This window comes from Chanodichthys erythropterus, chromosome 13 (assembly GCF_024489055.1).
Source record: "Chanodichthys erythropterus isolate Z2021 chromosome 13, ASM2448905v1, whole genome shotgun sequence".
Classification (NCBI taxonomy): domain Eukaryota; kingdom Metazoa; phylum Chordata; class Actinopteri; order Cypriniformes; family Xenocyprididae; genus Chanodichthys; species Chanodichthys erythropterus.
In genome coordinates, this window is record NC_090233.1 from 32,072,707 (window position 1) to 32,090,332 (window position 17,626).

General features: G+C 36.4%; 1 protein-coding gene across 2 annotated transcripts; it reads right to left on the reverse strand.

The window, feature by feature from the left end:
* Nucleotides 1–3,216: 3,216 nt before the first annotated feature.
* Nucleotides 3,217–14,110, reverse strand: sfrp1a (secreted frizzled-related protein 1a). Of its 2 annotated transcripts, none has more exons than XM_067406443.1 (3): nucleotides 13,405–14,110; nucleotides 10,526–10,594; nucleotides 3,217–5,198 (listed from the first exon to the last, which is right to left on the reverse strand). In XM_067406443.1, the coding sequence occupies exons 1-3, from the start codon at nucleotides 13,916–13,918 to the stop codon at nucleotides 4,873–4,875; spliced, it is 909 nt and encodes a 302-aa protein (XP_067262544.1). In that variant the 5' UTR covers nucleotides 13,919–14,110; the 3' UTR covers nucleotides 3,217–4,872. The 2 variants fall into 2 exon arrangements, with proteins under 2 accessions (XP_067262544.1, XP_067262543.1); XM_067406442.1 differs by having other exon boundaries at nucleotides 3,218–5,198; nucleotides 10,526–10,606.
* Nucleotides 14,111–17,626: the final 3,516 nt, after the last annotated feature.

Sequence of the window (17,626 nt, forward strand, 5' to 3'; positions counted from 1 at the left end):
ACGCGAAAAACAGTATGCGAACAGAGTACTAAGTCTGAATTGAATAGTATCCGAAAAACAGTAGGCGAAAAGTACTCAGATGACTTACTACTTCCGGCAAGATTCTGAAGTGTTCATATGATGGACACTTTACTGTCCCATGAGGCCACGGGAGAGGATTTGTGAATGGAGTTGAAGGGATGTAACTGACGCTGGTAGGTCATGTGACAGTAACAACATGGTGGATGTAGTAAATCTGGATGACATACAGTGAGTCTCAAACTCCATTGTTTCCTCCTTCTTATATAAATCTCACTTGTTTAAAAGACCTCCGAAGAACAGGCGAATCCCAACATAACACTGACGGTTACGTAACAGTCGAGGTGTACGCCCGAATATTTGCATATGCCAGCCCATGTTCCCAACATTATGAAAGGCATTAGACAAGGGCAGCCAGTAACGTCTGGATCTGCACAGGTGAATCAACAGACTAGGTAAGCAAGCAAGAACAATAGCAAAAAATGGCAGATGGAGCAATAATAACTGACATGATTCATGATAACATGATATTTTTAGTGATATTTGTAAATTGTCTTTCTAAATGTTTCGTTAGCATGTTGCTAATATACTGTTAAATGTGGTTAAAGTTACCATCGTTTCTTACTGTATTCACGGAGACAAGAGCCGTCGCTATTTTAATTTTTAAACACTTGCAGTCTGTATAATGCATAAACACAACTTCATTCTTTATAAATCTCTCCAACAGTGTAGTATTAGCCGTTAGCCACGGAGCACAGCCTCCAATTCATTCAGAGTCAAATGTAAACAATATAACAGTATACAATACTCACATAACCCGACGCATGCATGCCGCATACATGACGAACACTTTGTAAAAATCCATTTGAGGGTTATATTAGCTGTGTTAACTTTGTTTATGCACTGTTCAAGGCAAGCGCGAGCTCTGGGGGCGTGAAGCAGGAGAATTAAAGGGCCAGTAGCCCTGAATCGGCTCATTTATAATGAAAATAGGCAGTTAAAAAAATTAATTTAAAAAAATCTATGGGGTATTTTGAGCTGAAACTTCACAGGCACATTCAGGGGACACCTTAGACTTATATTACGTCTTTTTAAAAAAAAGTTCTAGGGCACCTTTAAATGTCCCCTTTTCATTCAAAAACATTTTGAATGCACATCTATGATGTGTGAGAAGAAAATAAGATAAATAAATTAGACATCATTTATTATTCATAAATAAATTTATGCTCACTGGAGCATCATCATGCTCTGTACACCCCAACAACAGGGTTAACAAACTAACCCTGGATCAGAACCTCTGAACCTGCTCCGGAGCAGGTTATGTTCAGAGATTACGTTGCTATGGCTACTTAACCTGAAAGTTACCTCTGTATTTGGAACTGAAAATTGAGGTTATCAGTTTACTCTGAGTAAATTTAACAGGTATCACATGAGAATGCGTATCAATAGTACAAGTTTGTAATCTCGTAGAATATATACGCCAAAATGAGTTTTGCGTGTTTATGGTACACATTTTTTTTAACGTATAATACGCCATAAAGTGCGTATCATATGCACGAGAAAAACTGCGAACCATAAGTACGGCAAAATTCATTTTAGCATATATATTCTACGAGATTACAAACTCGTACTATTGATACGCATTTTCGTGTGATCGGGCTCCACATGCTGTTTGGAATACCTGCTTGTCAACCTGCTTTTTGGAATACCCTCTGGTATAGATTGCAAATTGTCAACAGCTGTGTGTCTGTCACTAATGGATACATGAATATTTATTTAAGTAGTTTACGCTTGTCCAGAATGATTTGCTGAAATCAAAAATGATTACCACTTGCACATAAGTCCCGCCCACTGCCGAGACTAAGCACCTAAGTAGCCTATATAAGTAAGCCTTGTTGCAAGAACTCAACAAGAAATGGCAGAAATTAAGCTGCAATATACCACTTATTTTGAATGTAATTGATGTGTATTCAAATTTATGGTGTCAAGCTTTTAGTAGGCTATGCCAAAATGACTTATCTGATCTACAACAACAAGGTAGTTCAGTCAGTAATTGACAGAACATACTACTAATAATTTAGATGAGAATTAATCTTAAACGTTTCACAACCTGTTATGTGGATTGTGCGCATAATTTATTTGCCCACTCTTTTCTCTTGATCAAAACCATGAAGTTTGTCCATATTTTCATAGCTTTCATTATTATTCAAACTCATCTCAATGATGTTTTACTATTGTAAACTCTTATAAACCCCACTGGAAGTATGCAAACACTAATTAAAAGCAGAAGGTGTTGTCTGACCTTTGGAAAGAGAGAGAGTTTTAATCATAGATTGTTTCCTAATAAGGCAAAGCTGCATCCTGCCTCTTTCCAGGCTTTTGAAGACAGCTGCTTTAACTATGACAGGGATGAAACCACATCTGAAATACATTTCGCAATACTAGATCATTTTCTAAAACCATATGTCCGAAGACAGGTCTTGGTATTATTCCTGCATTTTTTCATTCTTTTATGTTTTTCTATTGAGATACACACCAAAGTAATTAGCTTCCTTACCAGTGTTAACAGGAACTCTGCATTTATTGGCATTTTAACAATAGTTCTGTGTTTGAACATCACACAAATCAATCTTAGGTTATGTAGTTGTTTCACTGATTGATTTAACATGTTAATTGATCGGTTGATGTGATTTATTGTTACCTTACAATGTGAGTCATTGTGCCAAAATGCTGTTTTAGGAAAGGCAAGGACTATTAAAATGTAATTTTCCGAGAACACAAATGTTGAAAGGTGAAGAACCATTACCAACATTAAAACTTATCACATCATTTGTCATTATTAAAACAGCGCTGTCAGCAACAACCGTGCAATACATTTGCCCGTGTAGTTGGTATAGATATGCCATCAACCAAGACCAACTCTGTGAAATCAGTTTGACAGCTGGAACATAAGAGATTTGTAAGAGGTAGCATTTCATATCATAACCATATTGAAACAAATAAGAAAAGCATGCCTATGGTTGGGATTCTTCTCAAAACACCACAGAGGTAAAATTGAGCATAAAAACAACAATTAGCTGTATTTGGCAGTCATATTTGAAGATGTAGACAGTTTGATTAACTCTGACAGTCTATTGTACTCATCCATGCAATCGTTTCCAGAGCTGGCTTGTTTTTTTTTTTCGTAGAGCATGGCCCATAAATCATCTGAAACATGGCAGTGAAATTGCAGTTTATTGAACTTGTGCTCATTGTTGATATAAGACTGTTGCAACATTCCAGACAGGATTAACATGCTTCAAAAACATGCAACTTCAGACAGTAAGAAATGAATACTGCTATTTCTTATATATATAAAAAAGAAAAAGTAATTTCACTTTGTGAATAATTTATCTTGGCCGGCATGCATGTCCTCTTTTCTCTGTAATTATGTACCAGTCTGTGTGTTTGGCCTGAACTTTTCAGCTGCTACCTGTCATGGCATAACCCTCATTATGAAAAATCCCTCATACTGTACATCATAGTGCACCAAATTCACAGATAAACTAAAAATCAACTAAGCAAAGTCAATAAGAAAATAATCTGAATGTTCCAATGTGCAAACTTACACAAGCATTTTGTGAAGGTAAAACCAAAGAGGTCAGGATGTTTTATACATTTTAACCACAGAAAATCTCTGTGTATGAAATATAAGATGACAACATAAATGTTTAAGAAACCTTTTTAAAACTTTGAATTATTAGTTTAATAAAGACTGGAAATAACATGGTGTGCAGAAGACATCAACATTTTTATAGTCTTTATTTTATATTTGTGCTAGAATTTTATATACAAAATGATTGCCAACATTAAAAAATGGGAATGGAGAAACATTGAAACTAGAGTTCTACACTACAGCAAGATCATTTTAAGGAAAAAATGCATTCTTTAATGATTGGTTTAGACAAAGCTGTTGGCTAAAATGTTAAAAGTTTTGCCATTAATAAAGCCTCTTTCACCTGCAATGCAAACAGCACTATAAACTAATAATAGTAGCAAGTTGTGGGATTACATGGAAAAATGTCCTGTACCAATGAACATTTTAGCAGTATTGTTGATATGATGCTATATGCTGTTGAATACTGTTCTTGTATAATCATTTTACTAGTGAGAAAATAGTTTTTTTCTACAGCAGATAAAGTATAGGCCTATGTATACATTAATCTATCATCTATCAAACAGAATCTATTATCAACCCAATCATATGTGACTGGGCAATTCAATTGGTCATATACATGGATTTAGCAGTGCAATAAATGTTATGCATATATATCTTGTCAGTACTTACGAGAAGCAGACCTCTTATTAGAGTCAACAGAGAATTGCTAAACAAGTTTTATGACTGATTGCTTGATGGTCACAGTACAGGTCACAGAAAAGAATGTAATCAAAGCACACTGCTTGGCTAAATGGCTTATGTGGTATGTACTTTCACAGTGTGTTCAAAATTGTATTGTGAACTATGGTTTTGAAATCTGTCATGTTTTTTTTTTTTTTTTTTTTGTTAGAAAAGAAAATGAAACCATCAATCGCAGGTGAATTCTGATTATTTCACAAGATATTATCAACAGATACATATTTGGATATATACAAAAGTGATCAGTTGGTTTTGGTGGAGAGTTTGTCTACCGTATCATTCATTATCTTTTCAGTCTTAAACAGCACAGATCCAAAATCAAAACACCTTAAGTGTTTGATCTACAAAATACATGAGAAATATATATATATATAGTATATAAACAATGAAAAATAAAACAAAATTTTGGGTTGCCTGGATGTGCAAGTTCATAAAGTGAGTGGGAGCTTTGAGAGTGTTTATTTGAAGACATTCTCATAGGCAGGGCACTTGTGGCTTTTGAGTTTTTTCATGGTCTTTTTGAACTCTTTGCTGGATTTGTCCCACTTGTGAATACCGGTAAGAAGGTACTGTTTGTCCACCTTGCGTCCCATGATAAGGTATGTGTTTCCGAGATTTTCCAGCTGCGCGCAGGGGCAGTCAGCTCCGTTCTTCAGGTACAGAGTGAGTTTCTTCAGGTCCTTTTTCTTCAAAGTTCCCTGCTTTAGGGTTTTTTTCCTCTTTTGCAGAATCACCTTGCGATCCATGTTCTCCCGTTTGACCTCCTTGATTTTGGTCTTTATGGCTGTGGATAAAGAGAACAGAAAGAACTGCGATCAGATTTCTAAAGTTATCTTCTCCGGTGGGTGGAGAGGGGACTGAAGATTACATCATCTTGCCAGTCAATATTAGTTTTCTGTATTTCTTCAAATTAAGCCCTTTTGTTTCGTGCCATAATGACATGGAGATTCTGAAAGCCCCCACAGTGTTTTTTTAAACACTGCTCCCACCTACTGCATCTGTTGTGGTCTATGATATACCAAAGCTTCATTTAAACTTGCGTTGTGTTCTGGACTGTGTAGCGCTCACACATCTACACAAAGTCATCTAATCCCTCAGGCCATGTGCTGGGTTCAAAGAGGCCAAGAAGGGTTTGGGTTGCAAGGGGTATCGCTGACAGTTCCCAAACGTCCAAGGCCATAAAAGAGAGATTAGTCTGCTAAGTAATGCAGGGGGCAAAAGAGAAATGAAGGAATAGAGGAAAAAAATGAAGAGTAGGTGTAATCAATATCAGGCCTGTTTTCTTTGCCAATGGTCTCAGGGCAAAGCCATAATGATACTGGTCTCTCTGTCATGAACTCAAGTTCAAGAGAAAGCATCGATATCCATGCAAACCAAAACCTCTCTCATTGCCGTATTCTTTTCCCAGGGGGCAAGAATTTCCCAAATTGCAGCTTCACTGCCCTCTGCCCCTCCAGCTGTAACAGGATACTAGGTTTTGTTCCTTTGAATACCTCTCTTATAAGCTTAAGGCAATTAGCCAAAGGTCAAAATTTTTCTAGATGGATATATTGGCTGCAAGTGAAATGGTCCCCATTCAACTGTTACTCCACTAGAGAAAACCATCAACATTCATCAGACACCAAAAGTATCCAGGGATGCATAATTATAATAATTATTAATAATTAATAATAAATAATAATTATCTTCCTATTATGCTGATAACCAATAAATAGCTGATAATAAAAGTCTATACCATTTTGCCTAAAGGTTATATATAATATATATATAGCTATGGAAAAAATTAAGAGACCACTTAAGTTCAGAAATCAATGTTAAGTGGTCTCTTAATTTTTTCCATAGCTATATATATATATATATATATATATATATATATATATATATATATATATATATATATATATATATATATATATATATATATATATATATATATATATATATATAAATAAAAACTAAAAACAATCATTTTAAATTAAATAAGTGAATTTGGCATTTCAAAATTATAATGTAAAATATGAAAATGGATATTCATTTTAAGATTATTAGTGTTTTTAAAGTAAGTAATTAATGAGGTAATTTAAATATAAAAATGGGGAAATGAGTAATTAAAATGAACAAGTAAATATCTAATATTAACCAATACTGATTTAAAAAAACAACAACAATTCAATAACATGTGGTACCAATATACTATGTAACCCTAAAAGTAACAGAAAACCGTTGGTAAAAACCTATGCAAAGACTAATCTATCTGATCTGTCAGTAAACTCTCTTTAACCTGTTAATCTTTTCATTTCCTTAACCTTCCTATGCACAAGTCAACTCCACGGTGGTCCTGCCAGAGAGTGAAACTTCAATGGCTGTTCCTCCGCCTTGCAGGTGATTTTTTTTCTCTCATTCTGGGTTAACGATGGAGAAACATGCAGAGTGTAACATCTTATCATCTTCAGTTGTCTAACATCAATGACCCACCAGTGAACTTCAGGCACTTTCAGAAGAATTTGGTCCAATTAGCAGGCCGATTCTAAAGACCCGTGGAAATGAGCAGACATCTATATTGAGATTTACTGCTAATTATGCTTTAACAACCTGATCAGTCTCCACTGGCTGTCAGTGAGCAGACCACAATGAAACTAAATCTTCCCCATATCCTGTTGAACCTTGACCTATATATATTATATATAAGCATGAAAATGTAACGCTTGATCATTGCAAAGGAAAGTTGAAATCCCCCATCAAAATCCCTTTTAAGTCAGAAGAGGAGCTCTTAACACTTAAAGACATACTGTAATTCAAAGAGTTGCATGATGAAATGTCTTCTGTTCCACAACCCATAACCTCATATCTCACACCTTCTCACTTCTAATGACTCTTGCAGAAAAAAGTCTTCCCGTATTATAAGTGCACATGGAAGGGATTACAGCTTGATCTGAAGTCTGTAAAGGGGCTTAGTGTTTGATGAAATAAAATGGTCTGAAGGTTAAAGAATTATCAAGTCAGGCAAGAAAGAGTGTTGCCTACCTCCCACAACCAATTTATCTTAGTTCAAATCCCACTTTAACCCCACGGTGAACTCATTTTGCACCTTGTGTTTGTGAATGTAATCCTTACAAATGCAAGGACATGGGTACAGTTGAATACTTTCAGATGTGGCTTTATAGTTAATACGTGTAACGCCACACTTTCCGAACAATCACAATAGGGTTAGTCTCTCTTGTTCACAGTAATCCAGTGTCTTGAAAAGGGCACGCCACAATAAAGCGTCACATAAATCAAGCCGTGTGAGATGCCTTTCTAATCTCCCTCAAACTGATAAGACAATACGAGTAAACAAGGGGGTGTTGACTAGCATACCATTAGTATTCACAGATCTACATAAGCAGAACTAGTTTACTGAACCATGTGAGGATGAGCAAAATATTGTGCTCAAAGATTCCACATAGATGCTGCATCTATATCGCATACCACAAAAACATGAAGCAGCCATAATAATGTTCACATTTCCGAGCACGTGCGGTAGATCATATTCTAAACACAAACCCAAGAAGATAATGTTTCAGTCTCAGATGGTCCAAATAAGTACTTCATGCTTGAAAGCTTTGGTAAATATTTGATAAATGAGATATAAACAAAGAGAGCATATCTCAGAAATCGTGCGGTCACAATCAGTGTTCTTTCCAAAATGAAATTAATCATTTTGATAAAAACAGTGAAAGTATTCACATTTCTTCTGTGATAAATATTGCTTTAAAAAACCTTTTAACCTTTGTCCCTGATCTTTGACCTCGCTTCCTCTGTCATTTTGGAGACATGTCCGCAGCCAGATGTAACGATGCCATAAACCCAGTAGGGAGAGTTTGGGCTGAAACAATTCACAAACATGGCACCTGTGGCTCGGGGTGAGCTCCAGTTAAAATAGTGCTACTACACCATACAGTTTTACTACAGGAAAGCTGCATGCATCACTGACCACAGGATAGACAGCCAACTAAAGTGTGCTAATGCTGTTCTGTTTTGTCGGACACGAAAGGTAGAAAAGCAAAGCTGGGGTGGCAATAAAACTCCATCAATACTTCAAATATCTGCTATTCAAAATCTGGACGGAAATTGATGTTTAATAGGAGTATTCCGGGGCTGTTCGTAAGGTTTAAGAAGACAAAAATAGACATTTAAGCTGGAGGGAGACACTATTCTATTCCTTACATCTACTTTAAATCAATACTCCACAGCATGAACCCTGTTTTCTTTCACAGTCTGTATTTTTCAATATCCTGGATTGGAAATTTAGTACCGAGGTCACAGAGAGAGTGTCAGTGGAGTTGGTATACATAAAGCTGACCAGAGAACGGCGGCAGCTTTCCAGAGATAGCTTACCCATTTCAAACACTAAATGAAACTTTATGGTTTTGTCAGAGGCTAACCAAAACCAGCTTTTGTTTTCTTCTTCAGAGGGAAGCAGGAAGTCACTCTCACACTGCTCTCCTTTTGTTGAGGTAACTCCTGCTGTGATTGGCCTTAATGGCTGCAGTTATAGGCTCATTTAAAAGTCATTGTTGTTAACCATCCTCAAATCTAAATGTTCAGTCACACTGAAAATCGAATAATTAAACCCACCTTTCATAACAGTAGATAATAAAGACCGCCAATGTATCAATGTCCTACTCCTATTAATACTAATATACACACACTCTCTATAATGCATACTACCATTCAAATTACATTTTTTGAGGCTGCATTTATTTGATCAGAAATGCAATAAAAAAATGTAGCAATATGAAATATTATTACAATTTAAAATAACTGCTTTCTATTTTTATATATTTAAAAATGTAATTTATTTATATGATGGCAATGCTGAATTTTCAGCAGCCATTACTCCAGTCTTCAGTGTCACATGATCTTTAAGAAATTATTCTAATATGCAGATTTGCTGCTCAAAAAACATTTCTTATTACTATCAATGTTGAAATTATAAAATACAAGACACATTTCTTTCAGAATTCTTTGAAAGTATAAGAGAACAGAATTGTTTGATATAGAAACTTTTGTAGTATTATAAATGTTGTTTGATCAATTTAATGCATCATTGCTGAATAAAAGTATGAATTTCTTTAAAAAATATTAGTGACCCTATAAATTGATAGAGAGAGAAGGAATCTGATGGAAATGATCAGGGTGTAATGTGTACTCCAATTTACCCCAATGACCAAAGAGTAAACTCAGACTTTGTCAGACTCTGCCCAGAGGTCAACCCCTGGGCTGTTGTCACATCCAGACAGGAGAGCAAACATCCCAATTTAGAGCTGTTAATAACAGCCAAATAAAGACTTTAGGGCCTCTGTGAATTACCTCAATTCATTAGTTAAACAGTTGTGGCCTCTCAAAGGGTAATCCAAACCATGACATAGATTTACAAGGGTTAAAACATTCTGCTGCTGCTGTTTTAAGTGTTTAAAACCATTGCATTGTTCTATTAAAAGTGGATTTGGCAGTCAAGACAGCCAAATATGTGCAAAATAACAAAATCTCGATCCAGTGTGTTTCTAAAAGTGCTTGAATCTGTCCCAAAAGCAGTGTTAATGGCCATGAAATAAAATATCATTCTGGCACTCGACATTTATGGCTAAAGAAAGTTATGACTCAACATGATGACTAAACACTGGTGATGTTGGACCTCATCTTTAAGCTAAACTTAACTGAAAGATTCAATATAGCAGCGAGCAAGTCATTATAAAATAAATGTATTGCTATGGTTTTCCCTCCTGAAAGAATAAAGTTTTCCCTCATTATTCTAACATAAGACCATGAGAACTAAATTTAAGATGAGCAAAAACATTAATCTTTAAGCATCTGTATGAGGCTGCTGGGGAAGCTGAAGGAATAGGTGAGTAGTTCTGGTTCAGGACTGTGTGGTTTTGGCTGTTCTTTCAAACTAATATATATCAGTCTTGGCTGTCTTGCATGCCTACTCCATTTCCAGAATGCAGAAGATGAGAGGGGAAGATGGGCTGCAGTCTTGGCATGTTCAGTGTGTGAGTGCAAAATAGCATGAATGTGTGTGTTTTTTCTGTCTGTAGGCATGTTTAGTGTATGTATTGGTGTTCTTACCAAATTCACTGGCACACATGTGATCCAGAATCACATCCGTTTTCATTTCATTGTCACAAGGAGGACAAACTGGAGAGTATCCTAAAACAGAGGACATGCTGTCAGTGAAATGTTAGAGAAATTTGCCATTGGTGTCAAAAAACAATTGTGACCAAATGTTTCCCCCCCTTTTATCTACTTTGGTGTTTTGTTCCAATTTTATTGTGCATGACTTTCTGGCAAGTTTGCAACTGGCTTTAAACAGTGGGGAACCAATCACAGTGCAATTTTCTTCCAAAAAACAAGAGAATTCAAACTTCTTTAACTTTCTCTAATTATCTACTTATCAGAAAAGCTGTGGGAATTTCTTCCTGGCTTTCTTCTATTTTTTGAAAGGGCCTGAAATTTATCCTGTGCTTTGAATTGTTAGAATCCTTTTGTGTTTTGCTCTGCTCTTCTCATAGCACTAAAAGATTAAATTCAAAACTTTTGGGGTATACATAAAAAAAAGTTTGCCTGTTTCTTTCTTTGCCCGTCACATGGTAATTTGAAGTAAACAAATATGATTGTGTTATTTACATTTGTATATAAACTATTGTTACAAGTTACGCAGGTTAGAAAAAGGAGGCACGGGACAACACCCCGATAACTGGGGCTGACTGTAATTAGAACAACTATTGTTCCATGAATGCCTCCCTATAGTCATGGAAACGGAGAAATTAACCCTTGAATGTAAACTCTCATAGTCCCTTTTAAGATTTTGAATTCAAATCTATTCATATTCAAGCAAATTGTCATTTTGATTTATTTTTCAACAGGATAAACCTTCTGTCTGTTTTCATTTATACTAGACTTTGATTTAATTATTTGGAAGTTAACTGGTAACTGGTAGTTGTTTTTTTCAGTCGTATCTATTTAACAGATTATTGTTGAAATTGCACTCTGGTGAAAAGAGCTTGTAAAGACAGCTGTTGGCAAGGAATTCCAAAGGTAAACATTTTTATGTCCCAACTTTTTAGCGTAATGTATATTATCACCCACTTAGAAGCTGCCAGTGGATCAAAATTGTGCAAAAACTAGAAGTTTAAAGCAACGCTGCATTTTTGGATGATGACATCAGCTGTAAACTTAAACTGCCCTGCGAAAGATAAAACAGAGTTCAAATTTCAGTGGCTCTTGTTGAGTGTTACTTTCTCCACAGGCATTATTGCCATGGAATCACAAGAAAATAGTGGACAAATGGTTAGACTTAACCCCTTGTAGAGAATAGGAAGTCCTTTCTTGTCTTTTACCCGGCACTGCTTGAAGCTTGACAGTGGGTCGATATGCGAGGGAGGGTCTAATTTATCTGTGGCTTTGGGTTCATTTGACCGTGATGCTGACAGCATGTGATAACAGCTGACAGGATCTCTATGGGGTGCTTATTAATTTAAATTCTCTGGTATTCCAGCTTCCAAGCCACCATGCTAGTGTTCTCACACTCAGTACTGTGCGTCACTAACAGCAGGCTAGGGCAGATGGCTGAAGTCACAGAAGTATCTTCTCTCAGTTTGGTACATCGTTCTGGCACACAGTCTGTTCATAAACCATTATGCAACTTTGGAAATGGAAATTCCCTTGTAATTTATGAGCCATCTACATAAGCTAGTTTGTACTTTCCCTTGTCTGAGACGTACAACTATAGGGCTCAAGTGTTTCCATAGGGAAAGTTTGACTAGTGCCAGATGCCCTGACTTACCTGGTAAAATACTCCACATGACTACAAGATAAATTTGCTTTAAATTACAGGGGAGGTTTTTAACAAGAGTCTCTAAGAGAGTGGAAATGTATTTATTTATTTTTTAACCATTGAAAATTAAAATTTTCTGCTTAGGTGCCACCAGTAAATAAAAGCAGCTGTTCAAATCTCTCTCTCTCTGTCTGAACTAAGAGTACTATCCTGCTGCATTACCTTATGAAAAAAAAATGTGTTAACAGGCACAGCAGGGAATCCTGGCAAAAGTTTTGCCTTAAAATAGCATTAAATTTACAGAAATAATAGGGTTATTCATAAATACAGTAATTCAAGTCATGTTTGCTGCTTGCCTTCAGTGTCTTTTTTTTGCAGACAAACTGCAATATTCTGAAAAATTCTGATCTATTCCAAAAAAATAGGTGCTGCAGTTGAGAAATAACACCAAATAAATAGATATGTAATGGTCTGTTGTTGGAACACATCCCAGTGTTGTCCTGGAACTCAACTAACACCCTGAAATCAATTGCTACCAGCTGTTAAACAAGCAAAAACTTCAGTTATTCATCTTTCAAACTTTACCAAGAAGTCACATCCCCGTGTCCTCTACAGATGTTTTTTTAATAACCATGTTACCAAAAATGTTGCTAAAACTAAAATGTTCCAAAAACGGAATCATTTGTCAAAATCAGACACAATGTATCGAGAGCCCAAGAGGCAACAAAAGGTGTGATAACTCTAGATGAATACCCCCAAATGGACACCAGTCCCTGAAATAACATTGCAACTGCCTTTAAGAAGTTCAGGTGTTGCTTCTCACGCACAGCAAAAGGTGAAAGGTTGTAAAGTGGGTAAAATAATACTAAATGTATACAAGTATACATTGAAACAGTCAGTATAACCTTGCAGTACAAGATAAAATGTGCCATCGCTGAAAGATACATATGTAAAAAAAAAAAAAAAAAAAAAAAAAAAAAGCAAAACTTTTTTTGAATTATTTCTTTGTATGTCAAAATATGCATTCTAATATATATTTTTTGACATGTTTTTTGATTAGCTACACATTTATCTTCAGGATTTAATGAGATTACACTTGATAAAAATGATAAAGTTGAAAGTTTCTGAACCAAATCTAAAGTTTAAATCATAATAAATCATTTGGACTTACCCGTGGGCTGGGATGACTCTGTGGCATTGGGCGCACTGATGCACACATCATCTTGAGGAAACTTATCGCAGGTGAGCATCTCAGGCCAGGGAAACCCAAATGCTTCCATGATGGGGGTGCAGCCGTCACGAACATTTTCGCAGAGCCAGCGGCATGGGTAGATGGGCCTTTCCAGGCACACGGGGGCAAAAAGGGAGCAGAGGAATACCTGTGTGCCCGGGTGGCAGTTCTTGTGCACCAGGGGCACCCAGCTCCCCGCTTGTTGCTTGACCTCAGCCATAGTCTCATGCTCTAGCAAGTTGGGCAGCAGCATCTGGTTGTAGCCCACATTATGACAGAGCCTCAGGTCATCTGGGATGTCCACACACTGGGGAGGCTTGTCGTAGATACGACCGCCGTTGTATATCTCTGACTTCCAGGTATCGTACACATACTCAGATGTCTGGCCCAATGAGACCAGTGACATTATCAAGATGATGGTCCAGCAAAGGAACAAAGATGCAAGGGACTTCATTGTGAACTCCTGGTCAGGATCCCCAGTCAATGCAGCCCCCAAAAGCGGTGAGCCTTGAATGAAATGAAGTCCTCTTTGTCTAGAAAATGGGGAGGGAGAGCCAAATACCTCTAAATTTTATAAGACTCCGAAGTCAAAGTATTGAATCTGTAGAAACTCCACCTCTGAAGCCTTGTAGCTGTTGCTGACTCACACGGCTGAGTTGCTTGAAATGCGCTGCGCTCGAGACCAGGGGAGGCTGAGACCGCCTCGGCGACCAATAGGAAACTTTCCGCACCTTTTGCTTCTCACGTGTCAATCAAAGTATTCAATGACCCAATGAATGAGCCAATATCCCCGCCCGCGCGCGTTTCTCTCACTCACCCTCTGTGGAAACAGATCCTTAATAACTTCATTTCGATAACATTATTCGAGGCATTGAAATGCATGAGGATTTACTCACTTTACACTTGTGATAACTACATTTACCATATTCTGAAAAGCCGGCAAAAGCCATTACCTGCAGAGTAAAACATCCACGCATTACCACGAAACTAGCGTGAAAGTCTCTTTAAAACGTTACCTACGTTAGCTGTAATACTAATATCATATAGACGATTTCTCTACAAATCGTGAACGTTTTAAGGAGCATTCAATGTCATAAGACATTATTTGCTCTGTGTTCATGGTCTCATTTGTATTTCAACGAGCCAAATTAAGTTAGAATGTGAGGTGTGAAATCGCCCATCACATGTTAGCTCTCCTCTGCGCAGTTGTTTTGCTAATCACATTGGTGAGATAATGAAGTCTGAAGATAGCTCAGAGCTCATTACCACCAACTCCCGTTGTCAGGACAATTTAAAGCAACACGGACATTATAATGGTCACCGTTTTACTTGCTCGTGAAAAAAAAGAAGAAAAAAAAGTACCATGCAGAATACACGCGAAATGTCTCCTCATCTTAGTCTTTCTGTGTAGAAAATTAGGAAGCTGATTTGGATAGATGCCACTGGAATGGTGTGTCTATTAAAACGCAAGGTTATCTTTCTTTTCCCAGTTTATTTACAAAAGATGATTTAATCAATAGCAATTAGGGTGACAATAATTAGAAATTGCAATTGTTGGATTCTACAACAATAGTAAATATACATTATTTCATTTAATTAACCATAAATTGTATTATATTTGATGGATGAACACTTCTAAATGATCAGCATGACCAAAACAGCCTACTTTTTAATAAGTAAAAAGTACAGTTCTACAGATGTCCACCTTTAGGCTGTGGTACTTTTTTCCTTTCTTTTTTCCTGTAAATTCTTTAATGATTTTATAAAGTAAACATATAAATGACATTTATATTGTTAGTAATATTTCAAGATGAAATATCATCTAAGTAAGACATTATATCCTCTTACCGGTCATATATTTTTGGTCATAACTGTCCTAAATAGTTTTTTGTTTGTTTGTTTGTTTGTTTTTGTCTAAGTTCAAAGAACTGTTCCATTTAAAAATAAAATATTTTTTTATTTTCAGGCAATTATTTCAGGCTTTACAACTTACACCTAGGTTCAGTTACAATTTTGAGATTAAAAAAAAAAAAAAAAAACCTGTCATGCCCATACCATCGAAGATTATCATTATAACAATTTCTGCAATCAAGTAAAATTTGTCTAAATGATGACACTCTTGATTTTGATTAGATCAAGTTTGATCTAATATATTTGATCAAATATGCTGGCTTATGATTCATATTTATATATTTCAGTAGGCTAAGTAACTAAGGAAAACTTGATAAAGACAAATATAATAAACAGTTGTTCAAAATAGTTTGCTAAAATTAGAAATATGATGACGTGTAGCATGCTCTGTCTTTGTATATGTGAGTTTGAATATTTTTGACGTGGTTCCATTTACCTAGAGAATCACCATCGGCTTTTAGAGACCTTAATTTACAGTATATAACATTTCCACAAACACACTTATGCATAAGGTCTTTTATCATGAAAGACTATATGTTTATATGAATTTGGTTAAACATGTCAACTGAGATTGCATTTCATATATGCTAAACTAAACAACATGACATGGTCTACATGAGGGTGAAAGATATAAGGCTAAAAAAGCAATAGTGTCAGGAAAAGGGAGTGCTGGCTTATCGGAAGGAACAACGTGAATCCCTCAACAGCCCTCAACTGAAGCATTTTTCAGCAAGCACCTTTCCAAAGAATTTTTTGGCCGGCTGGCTGGCCGGTCTGGGAGTTTACAGAGTCTCTTAAGCTGAATAAATGAATGCCTTTTCTGTTTGTATAGCCTCTGGTATAGAGGGAAAAGGACTTGATCAAGCTAATATCACACTGGGAGATGCCTGCATGAATGCTAATTGAATGGCTGTGAGTGGAAAAGTGACCCAACAGTAGGCCTCTTAACATAACATTTAAACTAACAAAGCAAAACAGTGGTAGTTGTATTGAGTGCCCATTGGACCTTATGCAAAGTGGTTTCCTCAGCCACAATGGAGATCCTTATCAGTAAAATGCGCATTCGGGTACACGAAAGGTCTAATCTTATACTAACTGCAGCACCTAAACAGCAACTTTTTCTGATTTAAAGGAGAATAGATGGCTAAATGCAGGAATGTGATGATGCATAATGGGAGGTCTTTGTCTCCTGCCGTAGAGTTCCACACCCATGTGTGAAAAATAAAAATTCTTAATTAAGTTACTCAACAAATCGCATCAGTACTAATTAAAGTGAATTCCAAAGTAGCCTCTATGTTCTGTTAAAATGGAATTTTGCATGCCATTTCATTTACTCACAACTTATCCCATTCAAGACTATCCTCATTTAAGATAATGTTGTCCTGACACCTCCTGGGGAATTCACAAGACTGTATACCGCATTTCCACATTTTACACCAACCTGTGAGTGCTTGTCTGCATGTGTTGCAAAGCCAATGACTAACATTTACAGATAGCTTGAACTTTTATGTTGGGATGAGGAAACAGAGAGAGAGAAGGAAATAGTCGTTCCCTTTCTTACACTCCTGTTGATTTAGGCTAAGAGATACTCTTTACACGTGACACGTCAAGTTATAAAACATGTTCACACTCCATAATCACTCAGAAGGGAGAAAGCAGACTACTTTATCAGAGAGAGACCGATTCTGCTTTATTGCTCGTCTCTCAAGACTCAACTGGACTTGAATTGGTTGCTTAATTTGTGTCTTTGTTAAGGCTTGTCAAGACACTATAAATGAGATGAAGCAGAGTGTCATCCTTGTGCCTTTTGGGGGTTGGCTGCTCTGTAAATCTTTAATTTTGTCGTTTAAACTAGACCCAAATTACAAATTAATTATAGCCAACTCTGTCTATGTCACATTGATTGCCAAGGTGGATCATAGCAACCATTATGTTTATAAATAAACAACTAGTTTATGTGGGAGCTGTGTGGGAGTAGGAAAAAGTAACTCTATAGTGAAAAGGAAATTATAACAGTTGAACGTTCATGCTTATAAAACCCTTGAATGTGAAGTCAGATGAATCTTACGAAGAGGTCTCAGCACCCTCAAGCTGATTTGGGTGATGTATTTTAAGTTGATCTTAGTAGGAGACAATATTTAAAATATTCATATTTAATTGGGCATAGCAATTCAGTCTTTTTTTGTAGACCACCATAGCATCTCCAGGGCTTCTCAGGATAAAGAGACAATATATCCACCACACTGCACAG

Excerpts from the sequence above, each read along its gene's own strand:
- sfrp1a (XM_067406442.1), bottom strand. The coding sequence starts at position 13,918 with ATGAAGTCCCTTGCATCTTTGTTCCTTTGCTGGACCATCATCTTGATA. Across the intron at positions 10,607-13,404 it reads AGAGTCATCCCAGCCCACGG|GATACTCTCCAGTTTGTCCT; the intron begins GTAAGTCCAAAT and ends CCTCTGTTTTAG. Across the intron at positions 5,199-10,525 it reads CATGTGTGCCAGTGAATTTG|CCATAAAGACCAAAATCAAG; the intron begins GTAAGAACACCA and ends CTTTATCCACAG.